This window comes from Vidua macroura, chromosome 1, assembly GCF_024509145.1.
Source record: "Vidua macroura isolate BioBank_ID:100142 chromosome 1, ASM2450914v1, whole genome shotgun sequence".
NCBI lineage: Eukaryota > Metazoa > Chordata > Aves > Passeriformes > Viduidae > Vidua > Vidua macroura.
Window position 1 is genome coordinate 115,655,964 of NC_071571.1, and position 17,620 is coordinate 115,673,583.

A 17,620-nucleotide genomic window follows, 5' to 3' on the forward strand; every position below is an offset into this window, starting at 1 on the left:
GCTTTATGGAGTTATTCCAGGTTGGATGGGACTTTGGCAAACCTGCTGCAGTGGAAGGTGTTCCTGCCCATGATAGGGATGATCTTTTAGGTCCCTTCTAACCCAAACCATTTTTGAGTCTACAGTTCTCTGACTTGGCAGCTGGCCTCAGTTACAGTGAGCAAACATTGATCTGGTGGAGCCAGTGGCTTCTCAGGGCGCTTGACCTCAGAGGTTGTGCTTCTCTCTCCAGTCTGAGCAAAGCTCTCAGCAGACTAGAACCTAAATAACAATTTAGCATTTTTCTTTCCTGTGAGTACTACTGCTTTTTGTTTTTCAGATCCGGAGAATGGTGGAGAGCAAAATCTCTCACGACAAGAAAGGAAGGTTTCATTCCCAGCAACTATGTAGCAAAAGTAAACACCCTGGAAACAGAAGAGTAAGTTCTCCCCGTCTCTAAATTCTGGCAAACTTCTTCACCTTGATGGTGTATCCTTTTTTTTTTTGGGGGGGGGGGGGTGGGGAAGATGTGGTTCTAACTCTGTGAAATACTTTTCAGATGGTTCTTCAAAGACATAACCCGAAAAGATGCTGAAAGACAGCTCCTGGCTCCTGGAAATGGTCCTGGAGCTTTCCTTATCAGAGAAAGTGAAACATTAAAAGGTAGGTTTGGGGGAGGTACTTTGGATTTGATATAGAGAGAAAAAATATGCAGTCAGTCTACACAAAAATTGCCATCAGGGTGGAGTAGTTTCAGTGCATCCTATTGTGTGAATTTTCTCCAGTTCTGTAGGAGTGAGAAGAAAATTACCAGAAAAAGACAGTTGCGGGCTAACACCCAAAGCTGAGATAAAAGGAAAAAAAAAGCTTTATGTATGTGATTACACTGACAAGAAGCAGGAATGAATGAAGTGGCATCTTTTCTCTTCTTAATGTTTGTGACTCCTTTATTGAAAGTCATATTACTGTAATAGTAGCTGCTGCATTCTATAGTCTTCCATTATTGGGTCTGTATTCATTGCTACAAGTTTAAAGTTGTAGTTAGTGCAAAATGAGGGTTTTCACTTCTACAGTGTAGTAGATTAAGGTAGATAGGGATTCTTTTCAGAAAGCTTTTTGGTAAAATTTTGTGCTGTAAACAGAGTGCCTTGTGCTGAAAATCTTAGAGAACTCTCCAGGCTCTTCAGCTTTGAGAAATCCCAACCTGTGGACTCTAAGTCTGGATGGATATTCCAGCTGGATGCTATAACACTGCATCCTCCAGAGGAAGACACATGGAGCCTTTCAGCAGGTCATGCCTCTCCACTCCACGGGGTAGCTTTATTGGCTCTAATACTGCAGATTCTTGACTAGATATCATCTGTAATGGGCCTGTATCATTGTGCTCTCAGCTGAAGACTCCTAAATGAAGTTCTCAAAGTTCTAAGTTCTACATAGGGTACTGAGACTATGAGAAGGTACCCCCCAGAATCACTGGATATGTGTGTGAGGGGAGATAAGGGGGTGAGATCCTTTTTTATCCTTTGAAAATGGGCAAGAATTGTACAAGCAGAAGAAACAAAGAGTGCTGTTAGCTAAGGGTAGATGCTCTCCTGCCCCAGTTTAAATCCCAGATGATGTTAGGCTCCCTAGGGCTGCCTAGGGATCAACAGATCTAGCAGATCAGCAGATCTGCTCTCCCTCCTCTATGCCTGAAGCCATCTCCAAGCTATGCTTTTGCATGACAACCAGCAAGTTCCTTTTTCAAAATGCTGATCTCCAGATTTTAGCTTCTGCCTGCGCAGGGTGACAGCCCCAGTCCTGCTCTCCCAGCCACTTCTACTCCAGCTGGGGGACTTTCTGCAAAACTGGGCACTGAATGTGGAGCTGCCTGGAATATGCAACCAGTGAGCTTGTTGAATAAGACTGAAAAAGAAAGTGTGACTGTAAGCATTTTGGTGACCAGTTCAGGGCTGGTTTTTACTAACTTCCTCCTGTGGATTGCAAAATGCTTTTTGAGGAAATAAGGGAGCAAAAAGAAAAGCAGACAAGTTGGTGATTTTCCTAGCCTCAACTGTGCATGTGTGGACTCTAGATTTTTGATATCTGTTAATGAAGGTTCCTTCTTTATCCACAGGCAGCTATTCTCTCTCCATACGAGACTATGATCCGGAGCATGGTGACGTTATTAAGCACTACAAAATCAGGAGTCTAGACAATGGAGGATTTTACATCTCTCCAAGAATAACTTTTCCTAACATCAATGATATGATCAAACATTATCAAAGTAAGTTAAATCATTTAGTGAATTACTTATTAGAATGCAGCCATTATTTCCTGTGAAGGAAAATAAATGGCTTCTTCTTTTGTTACAAAGTTTTTCTTTTTTTTTCCCTAAATAACTTGCATGCATGCATGTTAACAAAGATAAAGTAAAACTAATTTGAACCCAAGTATTGTTACCATAACCAGATCTAGTGCTGGTTGCTCTGTGGCATACCCTTGTGAAATGAAGACTAGCTTCAAAACCGAATTCATCAAACTTAGGGTGATGTGAAGCTATAATAAGAATTGCCTGTATTGTAAATAATATTTTATTTGAGAGTAAATTTTTATTCATAATTATCAGAAATACATATAGACTGGTGAATGTTGTCTTGTACCTAGTGTTGAGTGTGAAATTGGTTTTATTTTCCTGTAAATATGTTTAATTATTTATTTTTAAAGGAAGAAATATTTCCTATACTTCAAAGAAATAAAATTGCACCCACATAGAATGTATACATTTATTTAAAAAAAGAAAAGGTGGGGAGAGGAAGGAACAAGTCCATCTATGTTTCAGCTGCAAAACTGACTTCTCATTCTGCATAACCTCCTGCTGAATAGCTCCAAAATACATTTTTTTAAGTCTTGTACCTGGAAATAAAGACAAGGCAAAAAAATGTAGGACATAAAATCGCATATTCATTTTTCAAAGACATTCTGAGGACTTGGCCATGAAATTTTTCAGAATAGTAAGATATATGTGCTAGCTGTTCAGCACAGCTGAAAATCTGAGAATTATTCAACATTCATATAAAAGTTATAGCTGGTCAGTGTCTGGAGTAAAAGTAATGTTGACCTACTTATGCTTGCATGCACATCTGTCTGAAACTATGTTGCAAGAAAATTTAATGACAAATTCAGAATACAGATCCCAAACCTGACTCCAATGTGCATCTTAATCAACATAGTGTCAGTAATAAGATCTGATATTGTATTTACTTGGTGCAAATTGTACTAAAACCACTTAATAATCTGACAATAACCAGATGCATGTGATAGTTTTTTATTCAATTTGTCTCTGAATGTGAAATTTCAGATCAGAAGCACTTAAACTTCTGTGAAAGCACCAGAAAGGCTACATTTTCATCATAGCATCTGGTTATTTTGAACATTGTTGTGGGCTGGCTAGTGTAATTAAGCAATGTTTGTCTGAAGTCTTACGGCACAGGAGTGTAATGTATTTTGTTTTTTCTTTGAAAACCAGGGCAATCAGATGGCTTATGCAGAAAGTTGGAAAAAGCTTGTATTAGTCCCAAACCTCAAAAACCATGGGATAAAGATGCATGGGAAATTCCACGGGAATCAATTAAATTAGTGAAGAAACTTGGAGCTGGTCAGTTTGGAGAAGTCTGGATGGGTAAGTTTATTCTTTTGAAATGAGTATCTCTGAAGGAAGTGTCATTTCAGAGTCATTCAAAAAACATAGTGGACATGAAGCTGATCCTGCATACTTGTAAAACAGCAAAATCAGGCCCAGAATATACCTTCTCGTGAAGAGAGAGGGCTTGTAAAAGGGGGTAGATACCTGACAAGGAAGTGGAACAAATCCTTTTGTGGTCTTTTAAAGGAAAAAATTAGTGAGTAAGCACTGTAATTTAGAAGGTGGAAGACAATAGAGTTTTTTGTTATGTTTTGAGGCAGAAATACAAGATCATAGTAAGATGTGGCTCCTGAATCTCAAAACCAATGAGCCTCTCAGAACTTTGTTTCAAATCAGAAAGTGTTAAAGGATATGAAATAGAAACAGTGGCTTTTAGTGAATTGTGGATAGAGATATCACAGTCCATTTGTGAAGAAGATGCCTCCTGCAATGTAGTGCATGGTACTGCCATACTGGGTGAAAAAAGGAACAGACTTAACTCAAGAGTGTTGTCTGCCAGTGTGCTGTTCAGAAAGTAGGGGATTTATGTAATAAGAAGACTAGAGATTGAACAGCCCATAACTTGACTCATTAGGCAAGACCCCAGTAATAAAATAGTCATAAGACTAACAAGTTGTAAACATTAATATATACCCAGCAGAAAATGATAGCATTCATTATTATAACCTGGATAACTTACTTTGTTGCCTTACAAGCAGTATTTCCTCAGCCTCAGTGACTTCCCATTGACAAGGGGCTATGCCCAGTGTCACATTCTGTGAAAATAGTTTAATCATCTTTGAAATGCTATGCCTATTCTGACATCAGAGTATTCTTTTGACTTCCTCATTGCATGATCTGTGTACTATTCATTGCTTACACACTTTTTGCCAGTTAGCATCTTATTTGAGGTAAAGTATATCTTCCTCCCAAAGTCTTCATTAAGATGTTTTTTCAGGCCAAATCATTCTCCTAGCCTTTCCCCAGATCTGTTTTTTTTGGGATGTTAGGTTTAAATAGGAATAAATTTGTTATAGTTTTAATGAAAGAACAGATTATGGTGATGATAGTTATTAATTTTAAGACCTAAGATTCTATAGGCAGAGCATTTCTGAGCAACTTAAAAGTGTATCCCAAAGCTGGCTAGAAGACACAAAGCTGTGAAGGGGTCTCTGATCCATGGGAGTGTGTCAGTCTGACAGGAATGTTATTGCTTTGAAGAGATGCTCTCGTTTAGAAAAGCAAAGCACAGACTGGTGCTGTTTGAGTGGCAAATTAAACAGGCTCAACTACAGTGTCAATCAGAAAGCTCTAATTGAGTCTTAGGTGCAATCTTTTGGTATAAATCATGTAAAAAGTGCAAGCAACACATCTCTAATGTAATATAGCCAAATTCAGCCTTTTATCTGCCTTCACAAGAAAAAGTTTAAGAAACCCTCTAGCTATGATATATATGAATGACAATTTAGATACTAGTCAGGATAAGTGTCAACTATTGTGCAGTTATTTCTGCCTAATAAACCAGGGCAACAAATGTTTAACTTACACTGAAACACTGTGGAAGACTTTGTGGTAGGAGCTAATCACCTACTTGAAAATGCAGATCATTTTGGGAAGTGACTACTTCTGCACATATGCGCAGAAAAGAATAAACCTTTAAAAGGTGTTTCTGCTTCAAGATGCTTCCTCTTGTTTTTGTCATTATTTTAACATCTAAACTGGGCCTGAGCCCTATGTCTGAATTGCTGCACTGTGAGAAAAACTAATGTACTGTGAAAGCAATCGCTGCATTTCCTCTTCTTTGCTTTCTTTCTGAAGCGAAAGAAGATGATTTGCATGGCACAGATCCTTTCAAATCAGGAGTATGGTTAATCTTAGAACCAAGGAAGTTCAAGATGGAAAAGCATATTAGGTCAGCTGTGTGGTGCAGGGTGTCAGCAAACTCTGTGTATTGTAATGATCATCCAGGGAGTTATGTAGAAGTACTGAGCAATAATCTGGTTGCTGTGCTCCCCTGATTTGAGAGCTGGTTCTTACACTGCCTCCTCACAGAGAACAAAATTATTTTTCAGCCATCTTGTGAATTAGAAATGTTGTTCCATGGTTTCATTACTAAATAAATTTCTTCTTGATAAAGGTTACTTAGAATCGTGGTTTCAGAGGGAACAATGTCCCACTCAGAGGAATTGTGCTTATGAGTAAAGAAAGATGTAGAGCTACTGAACAAAATCCAACAAAGAGCCACAAAGATGAGGAGGGCACTGGAGCTTTCTTTTGAGGGAAGGCTTAGGGGGATCTTCTCAGTGGTGCCCAGTGACAGAGGCAGGGGCAACGGGCACAAACTGAAACACAGAAGGCTCCTTCCGAACGCTCTGTGTGTGAGTGCCAAGCACTGGCACAGGTTGCCCAGAGAGGTTGTGGTGTCTCCATTCTTGGAGAGACTCAAAAGCCAACTGGACACAATCCTGGACAGCCAGCTCTGGGTGTCCCTGGGGATGTTGGACATAGATGCTTTCCACAGGTCCCTTCTGTGTTTCTGAGAGATATGGAAATACAGAGATAATGCTGATACTAAAATGTGAAGATATGCAATTATAGCTTTTATGGTCTTTTCTTTTTATTATCTCTATAACTACTTTCTGGGCTTCCATGTGGACATCTACCTCTTGAACAGTTTGGAGGAAATTAACTTATATTATGGAAGGAGTAAGAAAATCCTAGGAACAAAAAGCAGGCCTCCATATGCCTGAAGCACTTGGCTGTGTTCCTGTATGACCTGTGTAGAGAATCTGTTTTATAGAATGGGCAAGTAAATCTCCTCCAGCTCTGAAGAGTTGAGGAAAGACAGAGAAAAGATGGTATCAGTTTTCCATTTTTTTCTATCAATACAAGTGCAATTTTATGCATTTTATAGAGATTTTCTGGGTTTAGGCTACCAAGTTGGTTTTTATGTATGCATTTTGGCCATCAGTTGTGCAGCCTGAGCTTTCTGCCTTCACATTTAACAGGCTGTGCGGAGATGAGTGAGAGATGGAGCCACTGCTGCATTATTCTGTTCTGCAGCTAAATGATGGCTGTAGGAGGTGAAGGAGTGAAGTGCTGATGTGCAATTGGATGCAAAGAAGCTGCTCTTTCTCAGACTCTTTCCCAGTACCTCCTCCAAGAGTAACTGCTCCAGCCATTATCTGCCTTCTAGCAGTGTCATATCTCCATAGCTCAAACAAGTTGTTCCCAGTATACCCTGCAGGGAATTACTGGAAAAGCAGAGGAAGGAGAAAGCTGCATATTAGAGGCTTGTTTACAAAGCTCTGCATCTTCAGTCCTGTTCAGGAATGGTAGGCTCAACCTCACTTGTATATTATAAGTTCATATCACACCTTGGCCTGATTAAGCCCATGCAAGAATCTGGGGACAACCTGGCTATGCAAGACACTACTCTGTCAAATAATAGTAATCAACTCCAAAATAAATACCTGAAACACTTTTTTTTTTTTTTTTGAGAATTCAATTCTAACATGTAGAGAAGAACATGGCTCATTGTGTGAGACATCATCACACAATCCTCAGACTTTCATGCTATTGCTTGCTTCACATTTGATTTTTAACAGTAGCTAAAACTGCAAAGAGACTGACTTCCTCCCATGGCATTAAAGGTTTTTAGACCATGGAGCTCAGTGCATCTGGGCAGCTACTTTAGTGATGTGATAAACCAGAGCAGCACTGGAAGACCAGGGTCTATGTTTTATGCATTTTTGTTCCTAGTGTGAACTGATATGATGTGAATCATGATGCTTTGTGGTATTAATAATCCATGAAGAGAATTCTCAAGCAGGGCTAAGAGGAAAGTTAACAAGGCAAATGCAGTGATTATAGTGTAGTTTATTAATGAGTCACATCTTGCTTGCATTTCAGGTGTAAAAGATTCTCTTAGTCAATAAGCTCTGATGAACATGAGAGAAATCCAAGAGCAGGTATTTCTAGTGCTCTCACCAGCTATTTGTTTTGTACAATACCACCAGAGAGTCAAGGTAGACTTTTTTACAGCAGAAAACTTCAGTATCACAGAGATGTTGTAGTAAAGCAAGCTATCTTTTTTAAAACAAAAGACCTGAGTTTGATGGATATCTTTAGTGAATGTAAAATACTGTTACATATTTAATGTTAAGTGTGTTGGTCATAATTGCTTCACTGAAATAGTTGTATTAATTAGTATGTTCAGTAGAGAATTCAACAAATTGAGAGTGGAGCTTATGCTCTGTTTTAGGGCATGGAATGGAATAGTAGAAATGATAGAAATAATCTTTCTGCTTCTTAAATAGAGAGAAATATTTTATTTTCTGTTTTTCTGATAGTTATAAATCATATACCTGAGCTTTAACAGCAGATTTGACCTGTAACTGTAATTTCTTACTATCAGGTAACTCAGAGAAATGTCTTTGTTATGTTTGACCTGACCATGTTTGGAAAAATAGATTTAATAATCATGCAGGTGAATGTTTTGTGATTGTGGCATAGTGGCTTTTCTCTGGTCATGATCCTTCTTCAAAAAAGATGCAGTGCTCAGAGCAATCACGTAAGATCTGGAAACTAGGTCCTTGCTTTGCCACTGATTTCTTTTGTTGGACAATAAATAGCATAAGGTGGATTCCAGTTTAGAGGTGTATCCATCATGGCAATGATCTGGATTGTTGAGAGTAAGGAAATGAGGCTATTTTGTCGAGTCATGAAGGTTTTACCTCTTCTGAGAAATATTTCTACGATGTTGCAATGGGTATGGTGAGGGATAAAAGTTGCACTTATATCCCTCTTTCTTTTATTTCTTCATTTTTTAAATTATGTTACTTCACAAGATAAGGAGCAGTGCTTGCTACTCTATTTTTTTAATGCTATTTTAACATTTATTTATTGTTTGGCAAACATTAAATCTGAAAATAATTCACTGCTTTTCTCTTTACTAATAGTTGCTTTTTATATAATTAGAATGTTACATTAGAAGGTTTGGTAAACAGAGAAATGAACCACAGCCACAGTCTCCTTCACTCCTGGCGTGGGCTGTGTGATAAGAAGTTATCATGCTTTAAATCTTGTGCTGAGCACTGCAGGATTGCAGTCCTGGCAGCGTGTCCTTGTTGGTCACAAGAACCTTTTGGCTGCACTTTCCCGTAATGCTCCATTTTGAGCACTAAGGGTTACAGGAAGGATTATAAGCATGAGACTGGCATGCACAAAGTAAGTGTAATCATGGGATTTAAGATACTTCAAAAACTTCCAGCCAGTCCTTGGACTCTATTGTTCTGAAGCAGTTTAAGTGCACATTCATTGAAATGTGCCTTGACCAAGTGTTTTAGGGGCTACTTGTGAATGGAAACTTGGTATGAAGTAAGATTGTTTGTTTGCTCTATTTTTTTTCAGATAACTGATTTCTAAAAATAGGGAATGGATCATTTTTCTCTGCAGTGCTGTATAAATTGCAAAATAAAAAGGAATTCTAGCATAAATATTTGTGCTACATCTGGCACTTGTTTTCAGCCTCTTAGCTATTCCTGGAATCCAACCTCACCTGCTTTACAAATTCCTGCTCGATGAGACTCTGTGGGCTGCGAGTGACTTCAGTGCACTGATCCTATTCCCTTCTTGTAGGTTATTATCATAACAGTACCAAAGTGGCTGTGAAGACTCTGAAGCCTGGGACAATGTCTGTGCAAGCCTTCCTGGAGGAAGCCAACCTCATGAAAACACTTCAGCATGATAAGCTTGTTAGGCTTTATGCTGTAGTGACCAAAGAAGAGCCTATTTATATTATAACAGAATTCATGGCAAAAGGTGAGAAAAACATTGGATCTGCATGCTGATTTGGGCTGAGGTAGAGGTAATTCTCTTCCCAGTAGGTGTATGGGGCTGTGTTTTGGATTTGTGCTGAACACAGGGCTGATAATACAGAGATGTTTTTGTTATCACTGAGCAGGGTTTACACAGAGCCAAGGCCTTTCCTGCTTTTTGTGCTGCCATGCTGGTGAGGGGGCTGGGGGTGCATGGGAGGGTGGGAGGAGACACAGCTGGGATAGGTGACCCCAACTGACCAAAGGGATATTCTAGATCTTATGGCATCATGTTCAGTATCGAAAGTGGGGGAAGAAGGAGGAAGGAGGGACATTTTGAGTGAGAGTGTTTGTTTTCCTGAGTAACCATTTCATGTGATGGGGTCCTGCTCTCCTGGAAATGGCTGAACATCTGCCTGCCCATGGGAAGCACTGAATTAATTCTTTATTTTGCTTTGCTGGTGTGCACAGCTTTTGTTTTTTCTCTTCCTATTAATCTGTCTTTATCTCAGCCCATGAGTTCTCTACCTTTTACCCTTCTGATTCTCTCCCTGGTCCCACTGGTGGGGAGTGAGTAAGTGGCTGCATGGGGCCTGGTTGATGGCTGAGGTTAAACCACGACCATCTGCAAGCAATAGTCTCCTAAACTAGTTCCCTTTCTTTTTAAAGAAAGGAATGGTAGAGTTATTTTTGAATGTTCAAATATTAAGGGAAGGAGCACCTATCCTTAAGATGAGCTGAGACTTTAATTTTATGACTCATTACTTCATTTGTGAGAGAAGCCATTTTTACAGTTTTCTTAAATGCAGCATTTTCTATTGTTTCTGAATCAGAGGATAACCCCCAGAATAACTCTGGTTCCTTTGGACTCCCTAGCTAACTTTTGTTTCTGGTATCATAGCAAGGCAATTAAAACAAACCTTAGGAATTTCCTTATGTGGGACTTGAATTGATAAAAGTGTATAATAAGGTGAGTGAGGAATGGTCCTGCAAGGGTGGCTGCACTACTAGGAAAGGACTCTATAGAGCATTACTGCACAAAATATGCAAAGTTTACTTCTCAGATTATCTTGGGTAGTAGTTTCTCTTGTTTTGCTCTGTTTTCAAACAATTTTGCTGGTAACTTAATGAACAAATGTTGAGGCACTTAGTCTGTATGGCTTGGAAAGGATTGATGTATGTGATTCTCCTAGACAGCTTTCCTGATAGTCCATAGAGTAGGATGCTTATCAAACTCAGCACCATTGAACTGAGGTAGGGTCTCATGTGAGTTTTCTACAGCCAGGGAAATAGCAAAACTTGAATGTCTGATGTGCTAATTTGGGTGTTCCTGTCATTACATCATACTGTAGTCTACTTAAAAATAAATCAAAATACTTCACTGCATCAGTTTTGTTATCCAGAAAACTGGGGAACCAATGTGATATTTGTTATTGTAATAAGATACACTGATTTAATCTTTCTCTGTTTTAACAGGAAGTTTGCTGGATTTTCTGAAGAGTGACGAAGGAAGTAAATTGTTGCTTCCAAAGCTAATCGACTTCTCTGCTCAGGTAAAACTTTAAAAATGTGCTCAAAATTATTTTTTTGAGGTTACTTCTCTTAGAGTCTGAAATTCATACTAGGCCACTTTATCCTAAGGATTTTTACATTAAAAAAAATGCAATTTACAGATCAGTTTTGAGTAAAAATGGTTAATTGAAAGGAGGAAGTAGATGGAAGAGTTTTCAAAGGGAATATGTGGTTAGGCCTAACTCTTAGATACTGCTGGTGACCTGTTTAGATGGCAGCAGTACCCAGCTGCCTTCCTTTGTGAAAAGGCTGCTTTCAATTTGATCAGCTACAAATTGAAAATGTAAAGACAACTTTGTGAGTTTTTGCTTAGCAGATCCCTTCAGAGTTAATAAATGTGTCATTTTTTTACTTCTTAAGTTAGGTTAACTGGTCAAACTCCTCTTAATCTCAGTGTACTCTTCTTGGTTTCAAATTCTTAGGTAAATTATTGTGAAATAGTGTTTCAGCTACTAGTGTATGACTTAGGAACCAGGATGAATTTTTCAAAATATACAAGTTATCTCTGTCTTAAATTAAATCTGAAGAGAGACTCAGAGTGATTTGTGTGTCAAAGCCTGAATCAAAGCTCCCAGAGCCCAGTGTTTTGTCTTGGACAGTTATCAGAATTAGTTGTCCAGGGAGGCATGTAACAAAAATAGAGTAATAATTCTGCTTTTCCAGGTTGTAAATCATGGTAGTAATGGGTAATGATGGCATTTCTGGTAGGTTATTGTTAACCAGCCTTTTTTGGGATTGTTTTTTATGCATTATAGTTTACAGATTTTTGTACCCTATTATGTTAATTTGTTATAACTCCTGAGGAAAGATGGGAAAACGTTAATAGGCATAATAAAGCAGTAGGAATTGATACCAAAAATCACAATAAGAATATGATATAATTTTTATGTAATTATTGCTATACAAATAATTATAGGATTAGATATTAGGAAGTACTTCACTACCAAAAAAGTTGTCAAGCACAGGAACAGGCTTCCTAGAGAGGTGATCAATGCCCCAAACCTGTCATATTTTAAAAGTCATTTGGTCAATGTCCTTAATATATGCTTTAATTTCTGATTAAAGTGGCCTGAAGTGGTAAAGCAGTTGGACTAGATGATCACTGAAGGTCCTTTCCAACTGGAACCATTGTATTCTATAGTATATTATATATCACATATTGTTATGTAGAGGTTCAATATTTCAAATACAGATTTTTATTTCACATAGACTCCATGGAAGAGCTAATTTTCCAATAATTATTGGTTTAGTGTGGCTATAGGCTTTTTGCATTTTCTGAACTCTTTGGGCAATTTGTCCTTGAGATTTTATTTTTAGTGGGATAAAAGCTTTGTAGATGTGGAAAAACTGCTGGACCCCAGGTTACAGTCTGAAGAGATGAGTAACAGTGGGCAGAAAAGAGGTAGCTTTGAAAATAATGTGTAAAATTCAAGAGAGCAAAGAGTATCTGTGAGTGCTGATGTGAAAGCAGACCTGAGATGTGGAGAGAAAAGCACATGTGGTTTCACAGCAGACCTTTTTATTGAAGTTTGGGATGCTGTGTTCATTTTAAATTTATACTGCAGTTTTAGAAATTTAAGTTTGAAAAGGGTAATGAACTAAAGAGCAACACTGTGTACAACTTGGGTAAATCACTTGAAGATAACAAGGGTCAGAGATTGTCATTCACAGAGCTTTGAAGGTCACTTCAGATGGGCATCACTTGTCACCCTGGTCTGACAGCAACCTCTCACAGCCAGTTCCTGCCCTGGGCCCCAGAGGCCAGGACCTTGTGCTGCGCAGGTGATGTGAAAAGTCCCTCTTGTCGTATAAGATGTAGACCATCACATCAAGAGAAATTCCTGAGACTGGCTTGCAGCCATCCTAAAGGGATGTTCAGGAATGCCTCTCTGAGGATTTCTGGCTGAGGCCCAAACAAAACTTTGGAACAGAGATACTGGGATTTTTCTTACTGAAAGAATTTGTAGGGTCTTTGAGCACATTTGTAAAGAGCCCTTAATGCCACTGTGTGATAACAGGAGTGTGTGGAATAGACTTGCAGGCTGCCTGTGTGTGGTTCCAGAACAGAGATTTCCCTCTGACCAACAGAGGTGTTCCACCAGTCTTCTCTATCTCTGGCAGTCTGAATTAATTGATAGGTCTTTAGGGCAAAAGATGGACAAAAATCTTTTCAGACCTCTGCTAAGGTTGCCCGTGGATCACACTTTTCCTGAATGTAGACTGTGCGTAAAGGAAAGCAGAAAATGTGTGTAGTTTTTTGGCGTGACTCTGGTTTGTACAAATGGAACACTAATTTATTCTTACAAGAAATGATGTTAACCTCTCTGCAGTGTGAAGGGGAAAGAAATTTTGAGAGATATGTTTCAGGAGAGTTTAAAATTAACATGGAAGGAAGCTTGTGGTGAAGAGGTGAAGATATTATTCTTAGATGAGATCAGGCTTTTTTTTTTTTCCTTGATGGACACACATGACCTCTTCATTATTCTCTGATCATACCATTCTGGCAAAGCACTTTGCTTTATCCCAGCTTTTCAGGAACACTGAAAATGCATGAAATGGTAGCTAAGCATTAGCTTTTTTTTTGTCCTCATCCATCTGTGATGTTACAAGACACAGGAGGGATTGGGAATGGGAGAAAGAGAGAGGAGGATGTGGTCTCTGTGACCATTAGCTGGGTAAAGAAGGCAGTTGTACAGGAAACCCCAGCTGAAGCTGATTTTCCAAGTGAAGAGCACTGTGGGTTGTTTGCATTGCCAGGCTGTTGTTTAGTGCTCCACTCTCTGAGCTCATTACACCTTTGCCTTGAAGAGTCTTGAAAAAAATGTGTTTGCAAGAGGTGAAACATTCTGACTTTGCAAAATGAGGACTGCTCCTCTGGGTGAAATAATCAACTTTTTTAAAGTAAGCATTTTTTCAAGCAAGTAATGAAATACACTCCTGCTCTGCTCTACTGACTTAGCTGTCTAGTTAGGTGAACACACCTGCTGGTGGACATTTTTGGCAGGGATAGCTGTTACTGGGTTACACTTACACCTAGTGCCTACCTTAACTTGCAGCTGTGGGTTCTGGGCTTTAGTGGTTTACTTTCTGTACTAATGGTCACGATTTCTGAAATTAGATTTGTGGAAAAGATGGCGAAAAAATGCTTGCTAGGAAGGTGGTCCAGCTCAGTTTCTAAAGCAACCTGCTCTCTGACAGAGCTGAAGGTATCTCTTGTGTTTTAATCAGTGCATATAAATAGGGGCTGAGGGAATTTAATGTTAGCTATGCCCTGGCAAAGACAATTTTATCCATTGGAGATGAATGTTATAAGTCTCTGAAATGAGTATGTTTTAAGGGATACTGAGTTTTGCAAACATATCTTCAAGCACATTCTATCTACATTAGTACAGAGTAGAGCTGTGGCATCTCCCATAGAAGTCTGCACTAGCCTGGCTCCTTCAGTTCCTAAAGCAACTGGAAGTCTCAGGGTTTTACTAGCTGGTTTCTGCCTTGCCTCAGAGGCAATTTAGCAGAAGAGCCTCCAATTCTTTGTTTCACATTTCCTGAATTCATAGTTGTTCCTGCTTGATTAGATCTGCTGAAAACATATGACACGAATTCCGCAAACCTTTTGTATGTGCAAACTCTTCCTGCTTCTTATGCAAATCCATTGCCTTCTGTGTAGGATGCACAAGTGTAGTGGCTGTGCTTAGGAAAATTATACCTGGTTTTACTAAACAAACTCATAACTTTCAAAAGGGTCAAAGTTTTGTCCTAAAAACAGTCATTTCTTCTTTCTCATGCAGTGCTGATACTTTCATTAATTCTTCTATGATCTACAGCTTGACTGCCAACTTCTTTCTGTCTTCCAAGGCTATAGTGCCATTGAAATAATAGTAAACTTAGAATAAAATTAATAGAGTTTTTTGATCCAGTGTTTTAATCCCTCTCTACCCTCTTTTTTAAAGTCATAGTAGAAAGTCATCCCTAGATTACAATTAATTTTAAGTTTTATTTGGCATTGTGACATTTCCACTGTGTATTCCTTTTCATGCTTCTTTGATTTTTAATGATACACTCTAATGTTCCAGTGCATAATTATACATTACTTTTATAATAATTTTTGTTCCCTGTGAATCTGCTTTAACTATATAGCTGCTTGACTGGGGCAAGAGGAATATGATTTTGCAACCTTTCCTGACTTCACCTTTAGGATAAGCACTGCTGCAAACTGAAAATGGTTATTACACTGATGTATCATTTGAAGATATGTGTCTTTTGCAACAGTTTTCAATGGCCAGATACAAAGGGTCTACACCCTCTTCATAGGCAAAGAGTCATGGGAAGATGAACTGTCTTTTTGAAAACTCTATGATCAAGAAGTATATTTTATTTTATTATGCATCTGGACATTATTGAAAGGTACAGTTATTGAAAGGTTGATCCCAGACCAAAGATAGCCCTGTCCAGATCAATAACACCTCCACAGTCTCATGGAGTACTTTTTTTTCATTCTTACCCTGAGTGCATAGTTCCTAATATGTAGAGATTTGTTTGGGGTTTTTTTGAAAGGATTTAATTTGGGTATTTCTAAAAGTGTGTGTCAGTACTTCACTAGAAGTGACTGGGAACTGCACTCTTCTTGGCAGTAACAGTTGAGCAGTGTAGGCAGAATTCTCTTTTAAAGGCCACAAAACATATTCCTGAAGCCCAAATTAGCTTTCCCATTCTGCACCCGAATAGTTACGTGTAGCTGAGCAGTCTTGACAGGTACCAATGATCATTAAAAGAGAGGGAAAAAGGCTTTAATTTTCTTTTGTTCATACGAATTTCTCTAGCATTAACATTTCATTTAGCAATGAAAACCCAACAATAATCATTAGAAGTTATCATGTGGGCTCTGGCACCCATCTCAATCAAAAAATCTCAATTTTTTTCTTTCTTCTTTTCCTATAAGCAAAGGTTTAACATGACCAGATGTGTGAATTCAGTTGTTTGGTCACTGTGTTTCCTCTCCTTCGCTGATTCAAAATTCCTTGCTGTTAATTTTTTCCTACTTTGGAATTTTCTGCATTTAGCAGTGAATCTAGCACAAATAAGAGGAAATAAAATCATCTTTCCAATGGCTTCTCTTTGTTGGACTTGGAAACTGAATATCACAATCACAAATGTTTCTTTTGTGAAGTGATTCTTCATCCCCTATCCAGCAGTTCACCCAGATGTTATATCTGTGCAGGGAAGAAGGAGGGAAGCTGATTCCTTTGTGGTGTTTGATGTATTTTTGGCGGCATTACCAGACCTGTCTGCATTTTGGGGGTATCTGCCATGCTGGCCAGTCCAAACTCAGCATCAATCTTACAGCAAAACCTTCCCATTCATCTCTGCTTCCTTCTCAAACCCATGTAAAAGCATGGGGAGCAGAGAGAGGCAGAGCAGACTCTAAATTATATACTGCTCTTCCATTGTGTCTGTAAGCCCCTAATAAGACTCTCTGTGGCAATTATTCACTAGTAGCTACTTCCTTCATTAGTAAATGTTTTACTTATTTCTAGAAAATGTGAAATGCAGGCGTTGCTTGTTCTCTTCATCAGACTTTCTTCTTGGTTTAGTGTGAGAACCCCCCTGCACTGTACAAGGGCAGTGTCACACTTCTCTGAAGAATGTATCTGACTGTAACAAGGGGTTTGCAGTGGAGGAAGTGGGAGGGCAAGTGGCTCTATTTTTCCATTGCTTAAACCGAAAAAGGGGAACAAAGACTGTGTCGTTTTGTGTTGTAAGAGGTGGCAGTGTGTGCCTTGGCAGTACCCCTTGGGGACTTTTCAAAAACGAATAAGCAGAAGTGATGTTCATGTTCTCTTCAAGTTTGGTCAGCTGCTCTGCCTGCTTTACTGCACAGCTGAAAGGAGCACCTCAGGAGGAGAGGTGAAGATGCCAGGGACTGGCACTGGTGAAGGACCCTCACTGCTTTACTGCTGCTCCACTGGCAGATCTGAGGGCGTGGGTGTTCCCCAAATCATGTGGCCAAGAGGGGTCTGTCACCCCCCACAGGCATTCCAGAGAGGTACCTGTGGCACAGGAGGAACCTTGACTGGGAATGTCCCATCACCAGTCTCACAAGAAAGATAAAAACTGATGGCTCCCAAAGACAGGGTTTCTTTTTTTCTTAACTCCGCTCTAAACTTTTGGACAGAATACAGTCTACACATCAGTTTTATTACTCTAAGTTTAGAAACTATTATTTCAGTTTCTTTATTTTTTTTTCCCTGAAAAGGAAAATGTTCTTCAGGAAAAAAAAAAGAAAAAAAAAAAGATAGTCTGGAAAAAAATCATCCCCTCTGCATATTTTTGAGGTTATTAATTCTCTTTAATTTGGTTTGGAAATCAATTTGGTCTGCTGAAATGCAGATTATATTTACTTATGATACTATCTGAGAGCTGGATAGTTGCCAAAAACTCCTCATGTTTGAACAGGTATGTGTTGTTGCAGAAGAAAATTCAGTTGTTTCCCCTATCTTAGTAATTGCTTCCTAATTGTCCAGGCTTATACTGGGTAGATAGAAAGTTATTGGGTTTTTTAACTTTCTCTGTGCTGTTGCTTTATCAG

General features: G+C 38.9%; 1 protein-coding gene across 5 annotated transcripts in view; it reads left to right on the forward strand.

Moving 5' to 3' along the window:
* The window catches only part of LYN (LYN proto-oncogene, Src family tyrosine kinase), a 49,313-nt gene that overhangs the window by 22,882 nt on the left and 8,811 nt on the right, over window positions 1-17,620 (forward strand). For all 5 annotated transcript variants that reach the window (XM_053986366.1, XM_053986350.1, XM_053986359.1 and 2 more), the window contains 6 exons: window positions 320-418; window positions 539-642; window positions 2,096-2,245; window positions 3,488-3,640; window positions 9,284-9,466; window positions 10,939-11,015. In XM_053986366.1, coding sequence (XP_053842341.1) covers window positions 320-418; window positions 539-642; window positions 2,096-2,245; window positions 3,488-3,640; window positions 9,284-9,466; window positions 10,939-11,015 — 766 coding nt within the window. The remainder of the gene's footprint in view (window positions 1-319; window positions 419-538; window positions 643-2,095; window positions 2,246-3,487; window positions 3,641-9,283; window positions 9,467-10,938; window positions 11,016-17,620) is intronic.